The sequence below is a fragment of the Cariama cristata genome, unplaced genomic scaffold (assembly GCF_000690535.1).
Source record: "Cariama cristata isolate BGI_N322 unplaced genomic scaffold, ASM69053v1 scaffold13320, whole genome shotgun sequence".
Lineage (NCBI taxonomy): Eukaryota > Metazoa > Chordata > Aves > Cariamiformes > Cariamidae > Cariama > Cariama cristata.
Genome location: NW_009593030.1, coordinates 8,643 through 34,641, shown reverse-complemented (window position 1 = coordinate 34,641; position 25,999 = coordinate 8,643). Strand labels below are relative to the sequence as shown.

Here is a 25,999-nt window from a genome sequence, read left to right as displayed (position 1 = left end):
GTTGTTGTAAAGAGAGGGGATTAGAGGCAGGTCACAGGCCAAGAGATAAAACCTCCTGAAACAGGAGCTTAGGCAGTGCCTTGGTGGGCAGCCGGTGGTCTGGGCGCACACTCCGCAGCTGCCTGGGGTGGTGGGTGCCCTGCCTTTAAAAAAAGAAGGGAGGGGGACAAAAAAAAGGGCGGTGTGGGCCAAGTGGCTAAAGGCGAGACATCCTGCGTGACCCAGCATGGCAAGGGGGGTTCTGGGTGCCCTAGTGCTGCTGCTGGCCCTGCGACGGACCCCCGGGCAGGCCGGGGAGTACTGCCACGGCTGGGTGGGCAGCTGGCAGCGCTGGCACCGCGGCTTCCAGGGCCCCGAGCGCTACGATGGCCCGGAGGCCACTCTGTGCTGTGGGACCTGCACCTTGCGCTACTGCTGCTCATCCAGAGAGGCCCGCCTGGATCAGGGCCGGTGCCCTGGCGACCATCAGCAGCCCAGCCCCAGGCCTCCAGTGCCAGGTAAGCTTCCCGTGCCTCTGGCAGATGTTGGGGAGAGTATCGGATGTGCCTCCTTCTTTGCAGCCTTCCCTTGGTGGCATCAGCCAGATCCTTCCTCAGTTTCTCTGCCCTTCAGAGCTCCAAGCTGTCACCATTGGAGCAGAAAGGTGTGGAGCCCTGGCACAGTGCTTATTTCGGTGGCTGCATGGGCCACAGCCACTCAGGAAGAGGGAATAACTTGGGGTTTCATTCCAAAGATTTTTCTGTCGGTCCTACTCTTAGAAAAGCCTCTGAGCTACTAACAAAGTAATCTGGTGACACCTCTGATCTCTGTATCCCTGGCGGAACATGTGTGTTGCTAACCTGTTAATTCATGCGGATGCCTCTAAGTAAGTTCTGGCTTGTAAAAATGCTTGCAGCCCTCAAACCCAGACTCCATAGGCAACTCAACAGCAGTTTGGGTACTAACTGTAAAACTCAGTTACCAGTCTGAATTTCTACTTAATCACGCACAAGTGAACAGTAGCTGTGACACTGAGTACTGGAACAGCTCTTGCATGGATATTGATGGCAGATGCTATAGGACTGACTGGTCCGACCCTCTGGCCTTTAGGCTTTTTCAAATGAGCCTGACATAGCAAATGCCAGTTTCTAATCTGCTTGCTGCCGCAAGAGAAGAGTTGAGAGTAAAACTACGCTGGCCTGCTCCCTAGTGCATGCATGTCATAAGGAATGAAAAGCAGAATATAGTCTAGAATACCCCATGAGTGAATGCTTGGCTAATGTCACTCTTACATTTTCAGTGCCCGTGTACCTGCCGTTCCTTCTTGTTGGGTCTGTATTTGTGGCATTTGTTGTCGGTGGTGCCTGTGTTGGAATTTGCTGCTGCAAATGCTTAAAATCCCAGGATGAGGGGCAGCAAAGCGGACTTGCACCTGGTCAGACCTGGCTACTAGAATCTGATCTTCCTTCTCGCCTCTCCAGTTCCAGTTCTGCCACCAGAAGCTCGCTGAGTAGTGGGCCTCAGACCAGCAACATCTGCATGACTCTAGCTCCAGCCCTTCCTTTTGTTGGGGTGGCTGAAGATGCTCGCCTCTTAAGTCCTCCACCTACCAGTGGGCAACTCTTGCACCCTTCACGTGCTAACCACAGAATACCAACTGATCATACCGCAATAATGGCTCCAGCATCTTTCCTTAAAAGAACAATTTACGGACACAGTGCTAACGCATCCCCTCGTGGGGTAACACAGGGTGACCAAATGATGTACTCAGGAGTTCATGTCTGAGAAGATGACACATCAGTGTACAGCCTGAACTGGAGGCTACTTCACTATTATAAAAAGTTCTTTGGGACTGAAACAAGGACTTTCAGATATTTGACACTAGTAGGAAGTGCATCAATTTTGGCTTTTTACAGCTCTGAAAATGACGTTTTAGAACTTATTTTAGCTTCTTGGTTTTTTTAACTTGTATTATTTCAATGCTATTGAAAAAGGCAAGATTCTGAGGCCTGTATACCTGTCCAAGGAATGACTGAAACTGTAGAAATGAATTTCACCCCTCCCTGGTCCTTTCAAGCTGCCATACCATGCTCTCGGGGACATGTCAGAAAACTTGGTTTCAATTTCTGTAGCTGTGTCACTTCTCAGCAACTTAGGACAGGGAGGTGCCTTAGTGGCACCACATTAGTTGTGGACACTTGACAGCCTGTAAGGCACAGGAAGACTGTACTTAATCTACACATTTCTACCAGTAAACTGATGCAAGATGGTAAAACACTGCCTGTGACTCACTTGCCTCTGCTGAACTATCAGTTAAGTGGTGCTGCTAAAGGAGCAACTTCTACCCCTCATTTCAGTAAAATGTACGTTTAGTACATTTTAGTACTAGGGGAAGGTAATAAAACAATGTATGTGTTGCTTCCTCTCTTCCGGTGGCTTAGTGGTCTTTTTTCTTTCTTTACATAACTGGACACTTCAAATGGATGAAGAATTACAGGGTAAGGTAAGAACAAAATAAGACTCCAGTCAGTTTTCTGAGAATATGCTGGAAAAGCTTGCCTGCTTTGACTCCTTGTCAAGATGCATGGTGCCTGACTGCAGCCATCCCCTTCACAGCAGGACACTGATAGGAAGAAGTTGTCAAAATACACTACTCGCTGCTGGAGTGTTTTAACACCTCCTCACAGCACAGAAACCTGAGTGATTATACTGTGAAGGCATGTTAAAAGGACTCCACAGGTGTCACCAGCAGGAGCAGGGACCAAGGCTTAAAAATCTGAAGTGTGTAAGAAGTAAATGCTAAAGCCTTTCCTGTGTTAGTACTGTCTATCAAACAGAAAACTGGTATGATAAAGATGTTTGGAGACTTCTCTTGTAAGTCAATGGGACTAATATACTTTGTAAACAAATGTTTGACCTTAAAACGCTTTATGTATATTTTACTGCAGAACATTACATCTTAAATCTGGGGAGCAGTATGTCCTACAGTAATGCTTATACCAAGCACACATATATCCGAGCGCCCTGGTTTGTAGGGGCAAGGTGATAGATTTGGATAACTTCCTGACTCTTTCATGGGTGTGAATCAGAAATTTCACAGAACTTAGCTGACCCAGGGCTGTGACTTACATTTGCTTGGCCAGTTCCTCGTAAAATTTGAATAAGAATATAAGCATGAAACCAGAATACCCTAAAAATAAAAGCTTCCCCAAAATACTGAGACTCGTGTTATGCAGTTGTTCTAGTACTGAAAAATAGCAAGTTAAGGCTTCCAGAAATATATTACCTTGAACTTAAAAAGTGTTGTCCTTGTTACAGTCAGTGAAAGGTCACTGGGACTGATTGATAACTATGTCTATATACAGTACGACAGCTGGAATGCTGGTTTTTAAAGTTAGGTTTTAAACCTGTATTGCTGAAAGCACTTAGAAACTGGCTTCCTTTTTAGAAAGTAACTGTTGTTTGCAGTTGGCTTAGGAAAATCTGTAGCTGAATGGAGTAGTTTATCTGGTTAAATGTCCAATTTTGATAGTACATCATGACAAAAACTCGTGTCAGTTCAGAGACAAATGAACAAAATCCTTCCTGATGCTCTTTGTTCTGGGAAATACAGAGCAACTCACATCACCTTTATGCTGTTAGGAAGATACATTTTATCCTTAGTAGACTCGGGCATTAGAAATGGGGAATAGGTGGTTTTATCAGCTAGTCTGTCCTTTACTAAAACATGATTATTCTCTACTGTAGATTTTCTGAACTAGAAAGGTAAAGGAGTATGTGACCGGACAGTCAGTACACTTAAGCCTCAATGTGTAGTGTACACAGACCTCCTGTCAGCTTCAACAGAAATTGAAAGCTCTCCAGGAGGCAGCTTCAGGATAAGGTTTTAAATTAAATAAGAAACCAGAGAAATAGCCTTCCTGATACCATAAAACAGAAAAAGGTGAAGAGGCTCCCGTGCAACCCTAAAGAATTAAAAGGAAAAAACTTGATCAGAAGTGAGGAACAGAGAAGCTAAATGGTTTTGTGAACCACTTAATTGCTCCCTGGCAAGGATTAGCAGGCTGTTTGGAGTCAGCCTACCTTCCTCTCCCCCACCTTCCTCTGTGTTTTCTACAACTGAAAAACTGAGACCAAAAAAAAAACCAAAAAAGCAAAGGGGATTAACTGAGCAGACGCTCACTGGCAAAGCTAGTATTGGGAACAACAGGATTTTCTGGATCCCTATCACAGTATTTTCTACAGAGTTAAAACTAATGTTTGCGGCAACAAAGCCAGTTCAAATATTTCAAGAGTTCAATATTTCTTTTCAAAACTGCAAGAGAAAACAAGAACTAACCAATTTGTTGCACTCCATGGGCTGGAGAGACGTTTTTCAAAGAACCATTTGCTTAACATGTTCCATCAAGAGCCATTGTAAACTGGGATTACCTTGCTCTCAATTAGCATCTCCATTGAAAGCAGATCAACTCATGTGGGGACTAAGGGAAAAAGCACAGAGTATTTTTAATGTAAATTCTGTCCCTTTACTAATTTGAGGGGCCTCGCTACTGAGTTTAGCACATCTTTAGATAGATGAGATATGTTCACGCTAAATCCCTTTTTTCTCCCCTAAACTGCTTTTTCTGGTTCAGGCTAAAGAAGAAGTACTTAGCGGAGACTAACAGTCTACTTATCACCTATTGTACTAGGTGCTTTGCTTTGTTTGCCTAATGATGCCTCCATCCTATTCCCCTCAACTTCTAATTAAGAAATGATTTACACTCTTTGCTCCTTAATCCTCAGTAATGACATAGGTGATCTGAATTGTTCTTGGTGTATTCTTTCTGGATTTAGGAAGAAAAAACATAAGAGCTAAGAATTGAAAAGGTGAAGATGACAGCTTTAGCCCCCAAAACCTTGTTCCAAGGCTTGCAGGATGGTGTCCAGGTGGTTTCTTACAGGCTTGTCTGCACATGGCATTGCCTTGGTTTGAACAGTGGTTTTAATTTTCTTTAGTTTCAATCCATTCCTAATTGATCTGAGATAAACCAAAATGTATTTTTGTCCAGATTTTTTCGGACAGATTTAACCGAACTAGTTTAAAGCATGGCAGGTTTCTATGTTGCATATAACCATGTCTCCATAATATTCCTGTTTTACTCCTTTTTTTTTTTGCACTGAATCAATATACAGCACTGATCAATCCACTCTGTGCTACTAGAAAATAAAAACAAAGCAACTTAAAGAGCAACTTCTCATGCTATAAAGCCATGATTTTTAAAGTACTGAATAAAAAGCAACCCCCCTTTCTGAACAGGTCAGTATCTCCAGTTTTCCCTTATGCAAAACTTAAGGCACAGAGAAGTTGTTCAAGGTCTGTCACCTCTTTCACTCTTTACCTCTCCCAAGGCCACACAGTGTATTGGCAGAACTGTGAAGAGATTCCAGCAACCCTGGCTCCATAACTTAGATGACTCTACTGTTGGCATTAACAGTATCACGAATTTTTTTACTTAAGAATAACAATCGATATCTGTCTTGCATTAAATGACAGATTTGCTTTTATTCAGCATAGCTGCAGGTTTTTAAATGTAAAAGCAGAGCTGACTGTTACGCATGCTGTATGTTTTTTCATGTTTATGCCAAGGGTTTCACCAAGATCTGCAACAATTCATTCCAATCAAGTCAATTCAACTCTGAACTGAAACAAGAATCCCGTCTATCCTTCAAGCAGAGCTACACTGATTTGCTATTCTTCAGTACCAGGTATTCTGGCAAATGAATCAAAAATTATCAGAATGCCAAAGACCATCAAACCTACAGACTTCTGTGGGATCTCAAAGCAAGGAGAAGCATTCCTCATACAGAAGTTCTACTATTTCCTTAGGTCCTTCCTACAAGAAAGTGAAGGTAGTTACAATGTAAGTTGAAAGCTGTAGTGGAAAATGGTACGTACTTCTATTCCTTTCAAACTTCTGTTGTCTATACACCACCACTTCATGTTGTATCAGACCTTAATACAGTACAAAGAACAGTGCCTCAACAAAGCTCCACATACTGGGAAGTGCCTGCTGGAATCCCAGTGTCTTGACACAGATGCATGAGGGTGAAGGTGGTTCACAGGGCAAAATGAGACTGGATGTTTTTAACACAAGAAGTTGGGGCATGGAGCAACGGACATAGTCCTGCCTCTGCACGGCAACTACCATAGCATCTGGCGTGAATGTGCGACTGCACCAAACCCCACAAATGTGGAGGAGGGGAGAAGGCTGCAATCTCTTGTTTCTTGTAAATCTATACCTGCCCAGGAAAAAGCCAGATCCTTATGTGCTCCCCCTTCCCTCTAGGGCCTCTGAGAGATGCAATACGTATCTGTAAATGAACACTCTTGCCAGTATACTTTCTGTTTGTTTTTTAAATTAAATAAGCTCTCTTGAGCAGGAGCACCGTGGGAGGTTTCAACTTGCATGAAGTGCTGCCAGCTTGCTTCCTTCCCTTTGACATGTGATGGCTAGCACAGTAGCCCCGCTGCTGACTTCCAAACCTCATCTCTATCGCTGAGAAATCAGGCAGTCACTGCTTAGGCAAAAATAGAGGAGGATAGCAGCCTGGCGGTCCTGGGTGCAGATGCAGAATGAAACTGGAAATGTTTTTCCTTTCCTAGGAAATATGGCATGGAGCTGCATATAGTGGCCTGCTTGCCTACATACCTGATGCCTGCCTGCATGCTTTCATGCTGCTCTGCACATGGATTTTGCTGGAATGAGGTTTTTTTCTCTTAAGCTCTTAACAGTCACTGTTTTACTGACAAAATATTTCCATGTAGTTCTCGTATAATGGGACTGCCATCTTCTGTTTATCAGAAACAGGAATAGATTGATGGGGGCCCAGAAGAGGTCTGTCACGCTAGAGACTAATACTCAGTCCCTGACCCTGGTTTATGACAAGGCTCAAAGCCCAGCTCATTGGTGTTTGCGGTTATCTCCTGCTTCAACTGCTGATTATTTCAGTCCCTTCATGTTCAAAGCATCAAGACTATTGCTTTTACAAATGAACGAATGACATGTCTCGGTACGAGATTTGTGCATGCATCAATTAAAATATGGTCTGTTTTGCTAGTCCTTTTTTTATTTGCCAGGCAAAATTTGGGAAGAATAAGGTGACAATGAGTTTGGCGGGCACTTTGGATGCTGAAATTCAGACTCCTGTCCATCTTTACAGTTTATTCAAATCTACTGTCAGAGCCTCAGAAAGTTGGTTCTGGATCCAGGACCTCTGTACAAGACCAGGTCCTGGCGTACAGGTGCTCAGGCAATGTCAGTTCAGCAACATTTTACATATACAGGTATACTGCTGCTTCAAACTGACAAAGGGCTTCTAGTATAGATACAGTTGTACTGGCAAACATACACTTTGTACCAGTAAAATTACTTGTAGGAACAAATCAAGCTCTAGAACATCTGCACAGGATATTTTCTTACTAAATCTCCATAAGGGAATAGAATTGCTTGCTAGGACACTCAGATAGCATCATGATTTTGGATAACGCAGAAATGCCAGAAAAAGCCTGGCATAAAGCAGACAGGAAAAGAGATGTAAGTCCCTTTATTACTTTCATGGACTGCAGCTGAATTTCTTAATTTCTCTGGGCTCTTTAGTCAAAACGATAACTGATCCAAATGCATTTTGAGGTTTGGAGAAACTGAGATTCAGTTGTGCACTTAGCAGAATATATGATGCAGACAACTTGCAGCGTAACCTGCACACTTGGGATTTCTCTGCACCACATATTTAATTTCAGAGGACCCCCTCTGCAAAAGCCCATCTGGGTTCTGCTCACTAAAAATGGTCACAACGGCCACACACATTATCCCCCTTCTAATGGGGATCTTATTTTAATTCTTTTTTTTGTTTTGCTGCTTCATGCAAGCCATTATGGATGCAAGTCTATGGTCATGTGTGTGTGAAAAATACAACGGTTCTTCTCTCCGTATAACAAAACCACTGATCAGTAGTTCTGTCAGCAGTAGAAACTAATGAAGCTTGGATTCCTCTGGAGTTGCCTCATGTTTATATGCTCTGATGCCTAATAAGGTGAAAAATGAGTGAAGCTTTCCTAAGGCTTGGTTATTCATTACAGCTCACTGTGTCATGGTAGGTCATATTGGGTGAGTCCTATAAATCACCTCTCTATAAGAGTATTAACAGGATCTCTCTTCCACCTGACTACCTGTTTTCATGAACCTTGTAGGAACTTCAAATCTTTGAGGTTTCAGCTCCTGTAAGATATATGCATGATTTGATCAATGGATTCAAAAGGCACTGGGGAAGATTAGGAATGGGGACTTGACTAGTAAACGATACATAAATCTTGTTCCCTTGGGATGCCAGATTACAGACTGTGCTGTGCTGGGGAGCGGAGCCCTTCTTTAACTGATCGGGTCTTTCCAGCAATCAGGCTTACCATTTGAAGTTGTTTTTTTTCTTCTTTCTGTTCCCTCATCTCCAGAATTTGAATATCACATTTCAGTAAGGATCTTGAGCTGGCTATTATGTAAAAACTATATACACATTTCCACTGGAAGAATGTGAGGCTCTTTGCATAAGCTCTTGGCCAAATCATTAAGAAAACTATTCCAAAATCTCTCCATCTCCCGCTGCTGTGATCCTGTCATATCGGAGGCTTGGAGACAAATGAAGATAAAAAGACAGACTGATTTAGAAGCCAAATTATGTTATTTCCAGTGAAATCTTCTTGCCTCACAGATATAAAAATGAACCTACTACCTCTATTTCTGTCTCTTTTAAAAATAATCTGTAGATAAAAGCAAAAACATTTTCTGCTTTGAGGATGGTTTTAGGAACAATTTTCAATTATCTGTGTTAAACAATGTTTTCTTAATTTCTCTGCGTATTTTATTCACATTCTCTCACTATCAAATTCATCTTTTACCTGAAGATACATCTTACGTGTCTGCCATGCAATTGCAATGATAAAAAGGAAGGAAGGTGAGAGAGGAAGTGTTGTATGGAAGAATATGCATCAGAGTCCTCCAATAAATGCAGCAGGCTGCAAAGATTTCCTCTATAGCAAGGTGAACAGAATTCTTTGTGAGTACCAGTGAAGGCAGCTGCCAACACTTACGATACAAAAGTGCTATAAAAGGAATCCAATGTTCTTAGGGCTTACATGACCAGATTCCCTCTTGTGCCAGAGCATGAATCACTGCTGTACTTGCCCATCAGATCACTTCAATGAGTCCAGTCAAGATCTTAATGCCTCCTCTCCAATGAAAAGATCTCTGTCCTCTTCCTCACTCATTGCCCATCTTCTATACTCAGCATAGAGAAACAGATCACAACACTGCATAATTATGCCTGTCAGAGAAGTTGCAGGAAAACAGGTAGCCAGGTGGAAGAGACAAATCCTGTATTATATGTGGGGGAAACGGTAGCAACTGCAGTTACAAATGTCAACTTGTCCACAGTATTTATATTACTAGGTTAACTGACAGGGAGATCAAAGCAGAGAGATAAAGACCTAATTCTTCTAGAGTAGTCCACTAATATTTGAGGCTTTTGATCCTGGGGTCTCCAACTTGAAAAATCACAAACTAAATTTCAGATGCACTGAAGATTCATAGTTACAGCGTAAGCAAATGGGAGCAGGTGGTGTTCTGTGCCTCTGCAAGTCAGCCTGCAGACGTCTCAAAGTGGGTAATCCAGAGCCTCCCAAATCAGATATTGCTTATGAAACTTGGCCCTTAATCATAGTTCCTGGCAACATTTCCTTTATTCAGACAATATTACCTAGTCATAAAGGCTGTGGTTCAACTTTAATGTCAGATACATGAAGTAGTAGGTAATCTGGCAGTATAAATTTGACTGAATTAGGCAGGACAATATGATCGCATCTTTTATCAAACTAGCTAGAGCATACACTATGGTGTTTATGCAGCCTTTGTGGTTTATGTTAGTTTTCTGCCAGCTCTGTAAAGATAAATGATACCTGATATGTCATAAAATCTGCTGAGACAAAGTTATTACACAAATATTTTTTTAACAGACTTGAACCAGAGAGTTTGCACTAGTTCAATGCTTTGTTCCACATGTCATCGGAGCTTTTGATCTGGTACAAAGTGCCAAAAAACAGATTCAGCACTTTGTAGAACTACAAGCTTAAGCTATCAAATGTATGTGTGCCCTACAAGTGAAACCTTGAATGATTCTTTACAAACTACATTGTTGGTTTTAATAAGGATAAACCTGATCACCATGAGAATTTTTGCAAGTACTGTAATCAAAATCAATTTAATTTCCAATTTGGTATGCAGTGGCAACAGTCACAGCTGGAATTCATGAAATCTCAGAGCTTCCACCCAAGCTTTTCCAATGGCAAAGAGTTTCCGCAGGGGATTAACTGAATAAATTGAATAAGAGACTCATACAGCGAGTAGGAGAATCTGAACTTGTGGGAGTTTGTTTTCCTTCTGTGCTCATTAAGGAGAAATGATCGGATTTCTGAAAGCAAAAATGCTGTGGCTCAAACAGCAGAGGTAACTTAGAAACTAATACTGCCCAGGGCAGAAAAAACAATAAATGCAAGACTGCACACATGACCCTGCTTTGTAAGTGGGCATTTAACCCACGAGACCTGCAGTAGAACATCCTGGGGAATTCTCTTGCCCAAGTTCATACATTTACGCTTCACTTTCACTAAAAGAGCTATTTCTGCCAAGACCCTGATTTCTGAGTGTTTCTTCAGACATTTTCACTCTAGATCATGTGGTGCTTAGATAAGGGATCCATACCACCCAGCACATCACAGCCCACTGCTTATCTGTGGTGAAATTTGATGGAGCCCCACTAATATTTTCTATTAGTGAGGTCAGAGAGCAATAATCCTGCCAAAGAACTTGGCTCTAACCAGAGCAGGATTTTTACATTAATAATAAAGTCTTTTGAGGACTGATGACTGAGTTCAGAGGAGAGGTACGGTAGCTCTGGAGGGCTATATGGAAACAAGTGTAACAGGATCTCTAACATAAGCACAAGCGTTCAGGCCCTCTCAACTGTTTATTTTTAAAGACATCATCTCACCTATCACGACATCTCTTGGTAATGTGCTAGGAGGCATTGATTCAGCATTAGCAGTCAAGGGAGTCGGAGCATTAGCAACGTACGGTAGAGCAAAACTGGTCTGTTGAACTCAAATAGCAGAGGAAAAGAGTATCTTTTTGGGGTTCATACATAAGAAGTGGCCATCTTACAAACTTACTGTGTTACTTTGGAGATGGGATCTCTAATGAAATGCTCATTGAATCTCTGGCAGCTCACAAAGATGGCAAATGATTTATCTAGGACTTCCTCAGAAGTTACGCTTTTTAACAAGCTATAACTCCGTGATCCAGATGCTTTACTTCTTTAATGAACTTTCTAGTGATAAAATTCACAAATTTAATGAACATGTGGCACCTTGCAGACTATAATTTACATAGGAGAAGTGGAAATAGGGTATTATTACTTAAAAAAATGTACCCACATATATATTCAGGAACAGCCAAGGCACTCTGGAAGTAGCTGTCAAGGGGAAAGGGAGGAGCAGGCTGTGCAGCATCTCTCCTGTCACACAACAGGCAGTATTTGCTATGCCAAGCAGCAGTTTTTTACAGATTACAGATTTAATCTCCTCTTTCTCTATCATTCAAATTAAGATACAGTTTTCAAGGTATCCAAATTAGTTTTGAAATGACAGTATGTATATATACTACTTAGTATAGCTCCTGGAATTCCAGGGGTCTTCAGATCTCATTCTCTGAACCACTTGGCTTAAAAAACTGGCCCTGACATTCAGTAGAAAAGAGAATCCGTATACACAGACTAGAAACTATTACAATAAACAGATGGATGCTTTTGATTCCCTCCAGAAGAGAACAGATGTGGTTGCAAGCACAAACATATGTATTCACCCAAATTAATCATAATATTCATTTGAGGTTTATCTCACAGTTTATCTCAAATACATGAATTAAATATTCCATTAATGTTTTATATGCTGTAGGTCAGCGTGCTTTGGCTTTCAGACTGACTTCTGCAATAAAGAAATTAACGTAAAATTGCATCCTGGCTGTGAGCCAGCACCTTCAAGTAGATACAATTCATTTGTCATGTTTTTTACAAAGCCAAGTCAAACCAAAATAACTAAATGAAATTAAGACCTGGCAAGTAAACAGTGGCAATACACATTATCATCAGCTATGTAACTTAGAGCTGCACTTCAGAAAGGTGGTGGGCAGACAACATCCTTGGGACTTCCTGAACAGTTAAATCAATCAGGATAGTACTCATGCGCAGGCATTTTTTTCCCTGTATAAATAAGAAACTGCAGCAAACAATCCCTTCTTAAAGAAATGTTATGCATAAAACCAGATGAATTAGAGAAAATATTAATTCAGGGAAAACTTGTACTTTTCTATGCCTGTATGAAGACAGCCTAATTCAGCCAGGGATTACAAAAGTCATTACCAATTATTTTCCTGTATGCAACTCCTATTATGAATTTTTTGTTGTTCCTGGTAACTGTACGTTCTTCACTGAAGATCACAGACTCAACAAGCATTCGGACAACGCCCTCAGACACATGGTGTGAATTTTGGGGTTGTCCTGCGCAGAGACAGGAGTTGGACTCGATGATCCTTGTGGGTCCCTTCCAGCTCAGGACATTCTATGATTCTATGACTCATTTCTCGGTTCACAGACTAGCTCTTCAGCTACCCACGAATGACATACATACCTCTTGCTAAGATAGTTCTAAAATCACAGGGTAACACAATCTGCTGCTGTATGCAGGTATGGTTGCAAGAAGTTCTTGCAATTCTAAATCTTTGCCATACTAGATAATACCAGGAATATTAAATAACTATATTACTGCACTGGGAGACTAGTCTTACATCGCTTGGATTTCTTTATCCACCCCAGGGGATTACTGGTCTCTGCTGGGTGACTTCTCTGGGGTTTTGCCTCCATTCCTCTTGCTTCATCAACCTGGTTCTTCTTCTACTCTCCCTGCGTGGTGTCCCTGAACCAGCAGTGAAGAGAAGCAGCCTTACTCCCTCACTATTTTTTCTAGTTACTAGACTGGACACACATGTCCCTTTACCCTTCCAGATATCCCACCAATTTCAAAACAGCCAACAGCTGCAATTCCAATTTTGTGTCCAAGCGAAAAGCCCTGTATCACTTAAAAATGTATGCACCCACTTGTTTTGTAGAAATATACTTTAAAATAAAAGTATTTGAAAATTATCTTCTGTTATTGAACTACAAAGCACCGCAGCCAGGTTCCAGCCTGTAGCTCCTGGAGGCCAACAAGAGATATTCAGTGGCTTAATGACCCAACACAAGACAAAATGCAAAACCAGATCTTATAAAACTCCCTTTAAAGAAGTCACAGAAGTTTCCACATGAATTTGAATCTCAGTGTCATAGGCAAATGTCAACTAAACACACTCTGCGTCTGTACCCACTTGTTCAGTGTTCTGCATCCATCTCCTTCCTGGCCAAACACTATGTGGTATGTTTTTGTTTAAAATTCTTTTTTAATGTCACCCTAGTACAACCCTGGAAGAGGCTTAACTACAATGGAGAATGAAACGATTCATTTCTGCCCATATACAATGTGGAAGGATGTCAGGGTAAAATTGAAGATAGATTATATAGAACTATCCTCTCATTTCCAAAATGACGGGGATGTAGATAGCAATAAGATCACATCAGTGTCTGCCTAGTGATATGGACTGCTGGTTTTATGTGGCTGTATTTACAGCAGCTATCACAGAAGACTGTAGAGTGCCTTCTGTAGACCTCATCTGGGGCTGATCACAGCTCCTGCGTGGAAATTCCCTACATGCTCAGTGACCATTTCTACAGGTGCTGCTGGAAATTATTTTACGTAACCGTATATTACACTTTTCCTTTAAGCTTGTTCTGGAGAAAAATGTCAATGCACTGCTAAGCTAACCAGTCACAACAGCTTGTTGTGATGAGGAGTGCTGAAAAGATTTTAAAGGAAAGGGAAAATTCCAGCAGTACCTGTCACAGGTACCCATAGCTGGTGAAAGGCAGTCGCCCTGCTACAGGATGCACTTATCAATTAAATACTTGGCATCTATTATTCAGAGATAAATCATACATGCCTACTCAGTTTCAATCACAGAAGAATTCAGGAGCAAAGATACCCATCCAGCAACCCTGATATATGCAGATGTTCCCCTAGGTGATAACAACAGCGTTTGCTATTATAAAGGAAAACACATTTATTTCAGTATCACAACCACAAAAATACAAGCAGAGGTCCCGTATGTACGAAAAGTGTTTTGCCAAACAGGGTGTGACATTGTGACAATATGTCTCCTGGGTTGTAAGTAATTTTTTGTCATCGGTTCCCCTGCTTCTTCTGCTAAATAAACAATCCCAACTGATTTTCCTGTTCCAGATGATCTGTCCACGCAAATAATCTTTTCATTTATTTTCCCCTTGCCCAGGAGGAAATCTTTCTTTTCTGTTAAAAGATAGTTGCATGGGAATGTTGGTCAGTGGTCTATGAAATCAGAGAAAGTGTGAGAGAGAAACGCTTTGTTGATAATTTAGATGAAGATTTATCTAGAGCCATTCTTCTGGATTTATCCTCTCAGTAACTGTCATTTCACAAAACACAGAGGGAACAATGTCATTCTCACTTGAGTGTGTATGTGCATTGCTTCTTTCTACTGGAAAGAATCAAAATTGTTCATCTATGTGTGATGAATCCTGTAACGACAATCTAATGGAAATGTATCCCCTATTTATTGGGAAAGTCTCTCGGTTTTAGGAAGAAGACTATTTTTGCATTACAAGGATCTGACTAGCCTCAGTGGATGTACTGCTGACATCTGTGAAGCATCCAGAAAGCTACAAATTTGTTTCAACGTAAGCTGTCACTTTGAAGAGGAAAACAGAACTGTGTGACACCAGGCATAGTTGGGTAACATCCTAAAAAGACGCTGAGAGATATTCCAGCATGGTCCCAAAAATGAGCTGGGCTGGCATGACTAAGAGGTAGAGCAGAGCTGAGAAGAAGCCAACAAAGCCTGTGCATTGATGAACTACGGCTTCAGTTAGATATTCACTCTGCTTTGGTTCTCTCTAGAGTCAGTGCAAAGACACAGAAACCTCTGGAAGGTGACCTAAGACATCGAAGTTATGCTTTTACCTTGAGTAGTCCTCAGAGATTTGCATTTCCTTTGCCCACCTCAGAAGAGCAGCCTGATATTTCACTAAGTTAGGCACTTAGGGTAAGCCTAAAGATAAACCTAAAGATGAAACTCTTCCTCCAGATTTTGTAGGACATGTAACACTTGTACAGTGCTGAGACTGAAGGGGTCCAGGTTCCCTTTCCCACTGGTGCTAGGGAATAAGTACTATATCTATTAGGCAGAACTTGAAATGTAAGAGTAAGAACAGTCTATTCTGAGCTCAGATCAGTCCCAGATGATTAGCAATATACTTCTTGTTTCATAAGAAACAGGTATTCAAAATTGTTTAGGTTTTTATAAGAAACAGGTATTCAAAAGTGTTTAGCTATTTAAGGCACCATCTCTTCACATAATAAAGGAATCTGGGTGTCAGAAAGAACAAAACAACCACCTTCTGAAAAACAAGGTCTCTTTAAAACATCTCTAGTTAGCAACCTAGAAATACACCCAAAGTCACTGCTGCAAGAGATAGCACTGTTCATGCAGAGATCTTCTCCCTGATGGCAATGCTTATGGGATTTTTACCTTACTTGTATTACTGGTGATGAATTTATAAGCAGATGCAGGCAACTTGATAGCCCTTCTCTTTTTATCCTACCTATTGTTATTCATATAATTGTCTAATCCTTATTTGAAACTCCCTAAGCTATTTGCCTCAATAATTTAAGTTTTATTCATACTCTGGGGTTTGAAGAAACAGAGCATAGTGTCTCCGGCAAGAAAAATCCAAATGATGTTTCTTTCTGGCTGGAATTTAATCTATTCTAAGTGGTGCCTCTGTTCCCTAGTGCTTTGCTTACCGGAGGTTAGCTCTCTGGAGCTGAAAATAGAAGATATTTTAGCATTTATGTACAAGTTGAATGCAAATCTGTACAAGCTCCAGAGTTCATCTAAAATGCTAATAGAATTAGAGAGCTCTCAACCTATAGAGCCTCCAACCTGAGGAATACATGGTGCTCATCTCTCCTTCCCAGACATAAGAAATGTCACTGTAGGTCTCCCTCTTTTTCCACTTGTCAGCAGGGACTGGTCTTAACTTTCACTGTTGGCATGCAAAGAAAATGGCCTTGAATTTTATGGAGGGTGAGGGTGTTGCTTCCATTCTTGATCTCTAGAGGTGTTAGTTCAAGATGTGGGGGCAGTTATTCTCTTGAGTGCTTTTTAAACATTTATAAGTCTGCTCAGGTGTAACCTAATTGAACAGTTAGAGCATCCTTCCATATACCAAAAGGAAACAGACAAAACCAATCCACTCTCTCAGCCATATTACAGTGGACAGAAATGAAAACGGATAAAATCTTATCACAGCTTCCATCAAAAAAGAATATGGCCCAGCAGTAGCAAGCTCTGCTACGAGAAGAATGACATGCTGAGCGGGGACAGCTCTGGCGAGGAAGGGAAGTAGGGACTACCACAGCTGTGGGCTCCTACACCTCATTTACTAGTCTGAGTATCCCATTCTTGTGTGTGTACAAACAGCATTCGTACACTAACTCGTTACTATCAAGTAATGAACTACTTCTGTTCAAAGAATGCTCTAAATTAAATCACTTTTCAGGAACTCTAATTTGACAGATCTCCCTCCTCATCATACATAAAGGACACGTTCTTTATTTGCATAGTACAACCAGAGCAAATGCCAAAATGAAGTTTGACAATCTAGTTTCTACTTCTGTCTACTACTATCTAAGTGACTCTGGGCAAGCTATTTTTTTCTGCATTTACTCCCCGTTCAGGCAAATGGGCACATCACCACCCACAAACGCTATCAGGCAGTTTAACTTGCTAACATTTCAAAGTAAAATAATTTTAAGTCCCTCGGTAAGAGCTCCTAAGAACCTTCCATAGTGAAGGTTTTGAGTGGCTCTGCATTTCTTGGCTCCCTCCACAATAGGACACGAACTTGTTCAGACATCACAAGAACAACTGCTAGTACGTCACTCGCAGCATACAGACAAGGCCAAGATACACAGAACCTGATCTTGCCACCTCTATACAACAGAAGTGCTGTCCCAATCATTATGTCACGTGAGTGAGGAAAGGAAGAGAAAATGAGGAAGGTTGTCTGGAAAAATTTCATCTCAAAGATCAGGTTTTCCTAAAACTGGAGAGCAATGCCTGGAAAGGTTACACAGGTTCCCCCCTCACGTCTGCATAAATCATCAACTCTCTTGGGGCCAGCAAAGCACTGTGAAGGCATCTATGTCCCTTTAGAGAAGGATCCTGCAAGGCAAGTTAAGAACTGGAAAACATGTTTACCGAATAATAGTCTGAGGTGAATTTTAGATCTCTCAAAGGGCTCCAGCCACTAACTGCAAATACTTGTTATTTTGTTATCTGAACCTCACTCTAACTTGCAGTGATTAAACTAAAATTCCCATCCCCGATCTGCAGGAACGCAAGTCCTAGTAACAACTGCTAAATCTCAATATTGCATTCAGCCACCTTAGTAATCTGTTTTAAAAAGCAAACATCTGCAATCACATTATCAACCAGCCAAGGGGCTGAAATCTCCCAAAGGGATATGCTGGGTTAGAGGGAAATTTTTCTTAAAATGGAAGCTTTTATCATGAATGAAGAATTCCAACCAAAGAAAGCAACTATGTGCTGTAAAACCTAACCACCGTAATGAATAGCAACCTTTTTTGTCTCTCTCCAGTGCCTGAACAATTAAAAAGCTTACAATGGATTCTCTCCCTCTTAAATGCAGGTCCAGTCTGTTATTTAAAAAGATTGCTCCAAGTTTATCACAATAAGCGTAGAATTCTTTGTTTGTCACAAGCACAACTAATACAATAAATACCCTCACATTCTTACGTGGTACTGGTAAATAAATAAAAATAATCCCTAATACAACCCCCCATATATCATCATGGTAACAATGCTCTGAAGCATCTTATGCCTGCACACTGTCATCATCGAAACAGCATCAGCCATCTGAGTGAGCTAGGGTAGCTTTTCTTCTTTAATGAATCAGAGAGAGAAACCAAATGTTGAAGCTGATCTTGCTGAACGTTTTCAGGTGGCTGAACAGAACCCTCACAGCATTATGATACATCCATAAAAAACCAGAGGCAGACTCAGTTTCACATGGCTAACAGCATTGCTTGTGCTTCAATTTCTTCTGTCAAGACAAAGTTTCTTTGGCAGAACTACAGCAAATATCACCCACTGCAATCAGTTTGTAGAGGCTACTCTTGCCAGTGGCAACTTTGCCAGAAGAAGGTAACTTGGTGGTTTCAGGAAAAGTTTGATTCAGAGTAGATGATAAACACAAAGACCTCTGACATATGGAAAGGTGGGTGGGAAGGGAAAGGGGCTGTTAGGGCAGAAGACACAGCGGTACTGCTTTCCCTACTTCACGTCATCAAGAAGTGTCATTGCTCAGGGTTGCTGCTCCAGGCAGGATGCAATTAGGCATCTAAACCTGGTGCTCCTTACGACGCTCATCTGCTGCACAGCTTGCCTGCATGGCTGGGTCTCAACACTCACCACTGCACAGTCTGCTGTGTAATCAGTGGCAGGGTCTCAACACTCAGAGTATTTCAAGCTAGGTCTCAACATCTATGATGAGACGCTTGGTCCAAATTAGAGCAGGCTCAGCAACACCACCCAGTTACAGTAGTTTAGCAAGTTGTCACCTTTCAGCTCGTCTAGAGGCACTGTCTGTGTGTGCCTACCCAAATGTGAGGGAATGCAGCTTGGAGTAAACCTAAATAGTTCAATGTAAATTGGATTACTTCACCAAAGGCACCTGGTATTTAACCTTTATCCCAATCACTTCTCTTTTGATGTTGGATGTTGAAGTTGTAGTACACACAGGTCAATGGCCACCTCCATGACTAATGCTTTGCTATCTTTTTGATAAATTAAACTCATTAACTCTACCGTTTCTTCTGCAATTTAAAAGGATTACAAAGACTTGGACAATAAGATAGTTAACTAGGACTGCAAAGCGCATTTTCAAGGACTAAATTTTATGTCTTTGGTTCTCTATTGTTTTTCAGTGACTGTGAAGTACAGAATGAGGGGGCTCTACCTAAAAGAAGCAATTTAAGTCTTAAATGCATACTTGATTGAGTACAATCACCCACCAACTCTTTTGAACATTCATCTACAGACAGGCAGAGATGAAGCACAGAGAGAAGGCACAACAATAGCTTTTTATGTTACAAACTTTAATGCTCTTGGTTGGGAAGCAGTATGCTTAAGGCTTTGGAAGCACTCTCTGATGCCCCTGGTTTCCTTCACACTAGGAATACACTGACAGTAGAAGGGATGCTTACAATTAAACAACTGTTAGTATGTTGCATTTAATAAATACACATGGATTCAAGTCTCAGCATTAAAATTTGGATACGACAAAATATGGGGTTGTTTAGATCTGGGGTTTTACTTTAGCATGCTGAAAAAGACAGATCAGAACTGATTCTGGCTTTCAAGCACCCTCAAACATCAAATTTCTCTCATGTACACAGAGAGAAATTATAAACGATGGAGGGATGTCCTGTCAGCAGAGGACAGGATGAGGAGCACAGCAGGCAGCATTGTAAATCATATTCTGTTACTGACTTTTCTTGAACTGGGAAAATTGACTTCATCTCCCTAGCACAATCCATAGCTCTGTAAATCAGGTCACTTTGGATGTGCTACTATCCAAGACCCTGCAGTACTACATGAATTTATGTATGCTCCCACTGGCTCTAAGGCCTACGTCAGTTGCCTTTTTTAGCCCTAGGACTGGCCCATGCAGTCTGGTATAGCCTGACATGACTTCTTTCCTCCTGCACCTGTTTTGCAATCAGTATCCCAGGTGGTCAGGTTAAAGCTCCACTGGGTGTTTTTACATGAGATCACACCCCTGACTGTAGCACAGGCATACCCGAAGTTCCTGACCCTCTGTCTCATCACAAACCAGAATAATGAGCACTTTACTGACATAAGGCTCTGCACAGTGTTCACGACCAACAGCCAGCCCAGGACAATTCTACGTACCAGGTGACATCAGCTCTGCTCTTGGCTGCGGTTAGGGGAAAGCAAAACAGAGGTCTAAATGAGAATACCACTAGATTACCTAGTCCCTCTGCCATGCCTTCTACATCAAGCCATGCCTCTTACACAAGACTCATCATTTTAAAAATCAGAAATGGTTGCAAAAAGCACTTGCTAAAGGGCTGGCCATGGAATATTACAATGAGTTCTGTTAAAAACATCATATGCCACAGGTCAGCTACAGCACTGTTTTGCCATTAGAACAGAAAAGGCAAGAGAGACAGTAGGTATTGTTTAAATGACCCTTTTACCATTAGGACAATGTATTATATCCCAGATCATGAATACAGACGGCCCTGGAGACACCTGTAATCCATGTATGTTCTTTCTTTTCAAAATTCATTGGCAACTTAGGCTTAACTGCAGAAGAAGCAAGGAGGCTGGGCATCTGTTAATATGCAAAGAACAGGGAAACAGAGATCCTGAACGGCAGCAAGAAGAGAAAGATGAAAGTACTCTGAGGCGGTTTGTTCTTGTACAGTTCTAGGGACTCAACAGTCAACATCATACACACAAATTTTGGTGCACCAAAACCACATTAGCGACTTGTGAAGGAGAAAATACCTCCATTGTAAAGGAATCAGCAGTTTGATCATCCTTAGTAAAAATACACAGGCTGAATCATCACTGAATTTGTACCATCAGCAAGAAGCGGCTGCATCAGTGTCTTCTTTGCCTCGTCGATAAAAGGCAAAACCAAGCGCCCCTGACACGTTCATGGTGACCAGCGATGGCCTCTGACTCAGCAGAACTTGGCATCCCTCTGGTCTGCAGAGGAGGGGGGATGAAAGAGGCAAAGGATACCCATGTATAATATTTGCTTTTTCTTTGGGGGAGCTACTGGGCAAACTCACTGATAGGATGCTATAAGGACAGTTGTCATGGGCCTGTTTCATGTCAGCAGCTGGATTCCATCTGTTGATATCACTCAGGTCACTAGGTATTGGATACTCTAATTTTTTTGGGGTCTTAGATCAAAATTTTGCCTACAGATACTTAGGTGCCAACCACCACAGATGTGGGAGTCTGCAAAAGTCTGGTATAAAAAAGAGCCCTCAGACCATACGCTGTGTGTGTTTCTGTGTGTGATTATTTTTTTAAGCAAGGCATTTTGAGATCCCTTATGAACAATATTTAGGAAAGATGTATTCCCTTTTATTCCATTGAACCAGATGATTCTGTTCATTAAAGATACGCCTTATTCCTTGCACACTGCAAGCTCTGGCTCAGCAGGCATTGGTGGCATGCAGCATCAGTATATTCACCCTCCACAGACCCCAGTGTGTTTCAAAGTCTCCTTCTCCTCTAGCACCATAAGCCAAGTTGGGTTACAGAATAGCTCCTTAAACTTTTTTTGTGATTCTGTGATTACATAATGTCTTCAACCTTTCACTTCACAGAAGCAGAGCACCACTAGGCCGGAAAGGACCTCTGGGCATCATCCAGTCCAACCCCCTGCTCACAGCAGAGTCAACCAGAGCAAGTTGCTTAGGACTGGGCCCAGTCAGGTTTTGAATATTTCCAAGGATAGAGATGCCATGACCTCTCTGGGCAATCTGTCTGAGTGCATTTAAATTTGAAATTCGCTATCCACAATTATCTCAACAGCTTTTATCTTTATAATTAAAAGTGACTATTAGCAATGTCAGCATGTAAAGATCACACACAGATACCCTATCCTTGTCTGCCCTGGTGTGAGAATGGTGCCTTTCTCCCCCAAGCAAAACCTCTCCCATAACACAGTGGATTGCTGTTGCCAGTGTTTAAAGCAGTATCATCATAATTAATTTGTTTTAAAACAATATCCAGATTTCTAGAACACACCATAGGACTGAGCCCACAGAGGTTATAATATTTACTTCATCTTTTATCACTGATGTTTGGTATTTTCATTTCAGTGCAAACATTAAAACCGTATCTCCTGACAGCATTATTTTCCATTTTTTATCATACTTTTATTTTCTTATAGGCCTGTCTCTGATGCTCATTGTTTTAAAATGTAAGCGCTATCTGATCTTCAATGCAGACTAGTATTAAAAGGAAATGGCAAATTGATTTAGGAGATTAATAACTACCTCTACATATTTTGGTACTGTAACATTCCCACTTACTTTTCTTTCTCTACAGAGCCAAAAGTTAGCCTAAGATACACGTAACGTTGTAATAGCAAGAAACACTGCTGTGGCTTCTATTTACTGTGAAAAGAGATGACTCTGCTAAGAGCTGAGAAACATTACTAAAAGGATAAAAAAAAACTTACCAGCATAAAAATGGAAGTTTATTCCAAGTCAACAGATTTGACAAGGCAGAAGCAAGGGAACCCAAGATACAGCTTGAGGAACTCTACCTGCAACTAAGCAAGGTTTTGAACCATGTCCCTTCATTAAAATTACCTGCTACTGCCTGCTATACAAGTAAAACCTGAAGGCGCTAAAAACTTCAGCCAAGTTACTGAGAAGTTCTAAGAGAACTTGATGGTCAGCGCAGCACAGAAAGATGTTCTCAAATCCCAAAATAGTTGGGATAGTAATCCTTAAGTTTTGTTCATAAACAGTAATATTCCAACCTAATAGGAGCTCATGTTTTACAATCTATGGAGGAAATAGGGACTTTCTAAACTATGGAGGTAATCACTTCCCCTGCTTTTGCAAAATTTGCCAAAAATGCTCTTATAGGAGATGTTGCTTGAATGTTAAGCTTGAAGTTTAACACCCCTCTCTATTCAAAAGTAATACTTCCAAGGATCTACTCTGTGCTCAGTCTGCATTGAGAGACTATAGCCAACATCCTAATGTTAGTTTTGGCACCACCCATCTAATGCACACCAATCCCCACCTTGATATCTTACGTTCCAAATCATTTGGCTAGAGCACGATACAGACTCCTGTAGGCAATTAATAGAGGCCCATATGCCTCAGCCCTCTTAATATCTGCACAAGTGCCCGAAAACACAGATGTCCAAGAAAAAAACTGTAAGATGCCCATCTATGGAAGCTCTATAATAAAAAATGAGCAAATAATAGTCAAATAGTCCTCACAAATAATAGATTTACAGTCAAAATTATTCACTATTCTTCTGCGACAGTCATGGAATAAGTTATTTTCTTCTTTGTCCACCCAGAACCTTAAAATCACAGGTGAGATCAGAGGGAAATGAAGAGGAAATTACCATTCCGAGGACAGATATTATCTTCTTCTAACAACAAATAAATTATTGGTCAAAGACAAAGACACCCTGTCCACCCAACAACAGGATAAAAAATACGCAATCTGAATAATTAAGAGGCACTCAAAGCCATTGTAATCTCTGTCCACAAGCAACATTTAAGTTTGTTATGTGCTGTGACTCTATCGGTGCCTTTTCCTTCATAAATAAAAGAGACTAAAATGTGTTTCTTTGTAATAGTAACTACAGTATTGCAACAGTGGTAAGAGGCCTGGAAGTGATGATAATAGCATCCCATAGGTCAGGAATGAATCAGAGGGAAAGTGTTTTAGAGATGGCTGCAAAGATCCTAATTGTCAGCAACAGTAGCTGTGCCTGCAGAAACATGTAATCAAGACTGCCAATCAACAGGGGAAACCAGAAAAACACAGCGTATCTTACATGGACACTGTGCTCTGAAGTAGTAGCTGTAATTGTGACAAGAAGAAAGGTTCTGTAGTCCAACTTTCCATGTTATTTTTGGGAAAAGATCTCAGTACTGAAAATAAATGAAGATCTTAAGTTCTTGAATTCTTTTCATCTGGACACCAAGTAGAAGGCATTCACAGTAACTTGGCAAAAATACATATTTCAAAACAAAAAGGTAAGGTTAAGTTAATGCTGGAAATGGTTGGTATCGCTGAAGACAGCCAGCAAATTCTGCATTTGTCATCAAAACCAGTACTGAGTGGGCAGGAGCTATGCCAGCCCTTACTACCTGTAACCTTCTGCAGGGGTCTTTAATCCCACTGTTATCCATCGCCTTTAGGGAGCAAACTAGCCCTGTCATATTGTGGTTCCTCTGCAGAATTCCTCACAAGGAAGGCACTTTGTGGTTGTCTCTGTAGAGCAAACCCTGTAGGACGCTTTGTTGTAACGCCAGTTTGTTCTTCAAAGAAAATGCTGAGATGGCCCGTCTCTTGCTGTAGCTATCAGGTCAACAGTGACAGTCTGTCCATACAATCACCACAACAGTTTCCCAATTCACGGCTTGAATTAATCACGTGCATCTACCTAGTAGGTACTACACTCGCGCTTCTAACTTGTTTAACTGCTTTAACTGAACCATTATTGCATTACAATGGTTTTAAATTAATATTATAATGAATAGGAGTTGAACCAGCAACCAAACCAGAAAGGGTCTACAACCCAAATTTGTGTTTCACTAGCCCATAGAGCTGCAGTAAGAGCTGCTATGGAAAGCCAGAAAATGGACAGGTACCCTTCAGTCCTTACAATTCTAATTTGGAAATAAGGATTTCTTTAAAACAGTCTAGTAGCAGAAACAATTTGTAGAAGATGACTGAAGTTTTACTAAGGATCTGTCCAGAAGATTAGGACACATGCATCAACACCACAAAACAGTCCAGGTGGAAAACAGCTCTGGCCTGCCCTTCAGTGGGTAATGCTGACTAGATCAGTGCCTCGGATAACAGATCCATAGGGAAGCGTGGACTCTGCCAGGAAGGCAGCCAGTGATACAGATACACTTCAGCTGGCACGTCAGACCAGCCACCTAAGGAGACTTTGTCAATAGTACATTTATTTGAGGAGGGAAGAGAATAAAGTTTAAATAACAGCCTAGCTTTTAAGTTTTTCATAAAGCCCCTATAACTCCTGGGATTATATCAGCCTAGATCAAGGTCACCTTATCTAGACAGTTTTTGTTTTCAGACACAAGCCTGCTCTTGTGTTTAATGTTCCCTGATGCTGCAAAGGACCAAAATGATAATAAGACCCTATTGTAAGGACAAGCAATTTTATTCAGGCGGAGTACATTTAAACACACATAACATGCTAATGGTGCCACAGTTTCACCATCTCATTTTACTCCGTCAACTTTGTGGCTGAATTATGGTTTTAATATCTTAGTCTCTGCTCTGACTATGATTTGTTCTTTGTTGTTTTTCTGATCTGTGCTTTAGACTAATACATTGTTAGAGACACTTTCACTGGTTATAACAGAGCATTGCAAAAAGAAAATCTCTTTACTCTTATAAATCATGTCTATCTATGGCCATACACGATCTAAACATGTTCAGAATTCGTGAATCTTTCAGAACATTTGAGTACAAATTCCTGATAGAATAGAAATACATCTTTGCACTTAATTTTTTTATTAAAACCAGCAGCACATTCCAGCACAATGCTTTTCTCAGTTTACATATTGTCCTCTCAACCTCCATTCAAAATGCATCTTTCATCCATTCTTCACAATTATTTTTCTGTAAATATTTAATGATAAACACACAAAATACAATATTGGATCAATGTGACCCTTATTTCATAAGCAGTTCCCAAGGGACTACATACATGCATAAACCTTAACACATAAATAAGTATGCAGCGGATCAGAGTTTATATTATTATTCACAACTGAGAAAGGACTATAAATGTACATTACTTTTCAAAATTCAGGAACAATCTAGCAGAGACTTTTAAGTTGAGCTATCACAGGAGGCAGCAGGTGTTCTATGAATGAAGAATT

The 25,999-nt window shown here is 41.0% G+C and overlaps 1 protein-coding gene across 1 annotated transcript; it reads left to right on the top strand.

The window, feature by feature from the left end:
* Positions 1-226: 226 nt before the first annotated feature.
* On the top strand, positions 227-1,764 carry LOC104168089 (protein shisa-1-like). The gene is made up of 2 exons (XM_009708584.1): positions 227-497; positions 1,280-1,764. Exons 1-2 carry the CDS (start codon positions 227-229, stop codon positions 1,762-1,764), a joined length of 756 nt encoding a protein of 251 aa, XP_009706886.1.
* The last annotated feature ends 24,235 nt before the right edge of the window (positions 1,765-25,999 follow it).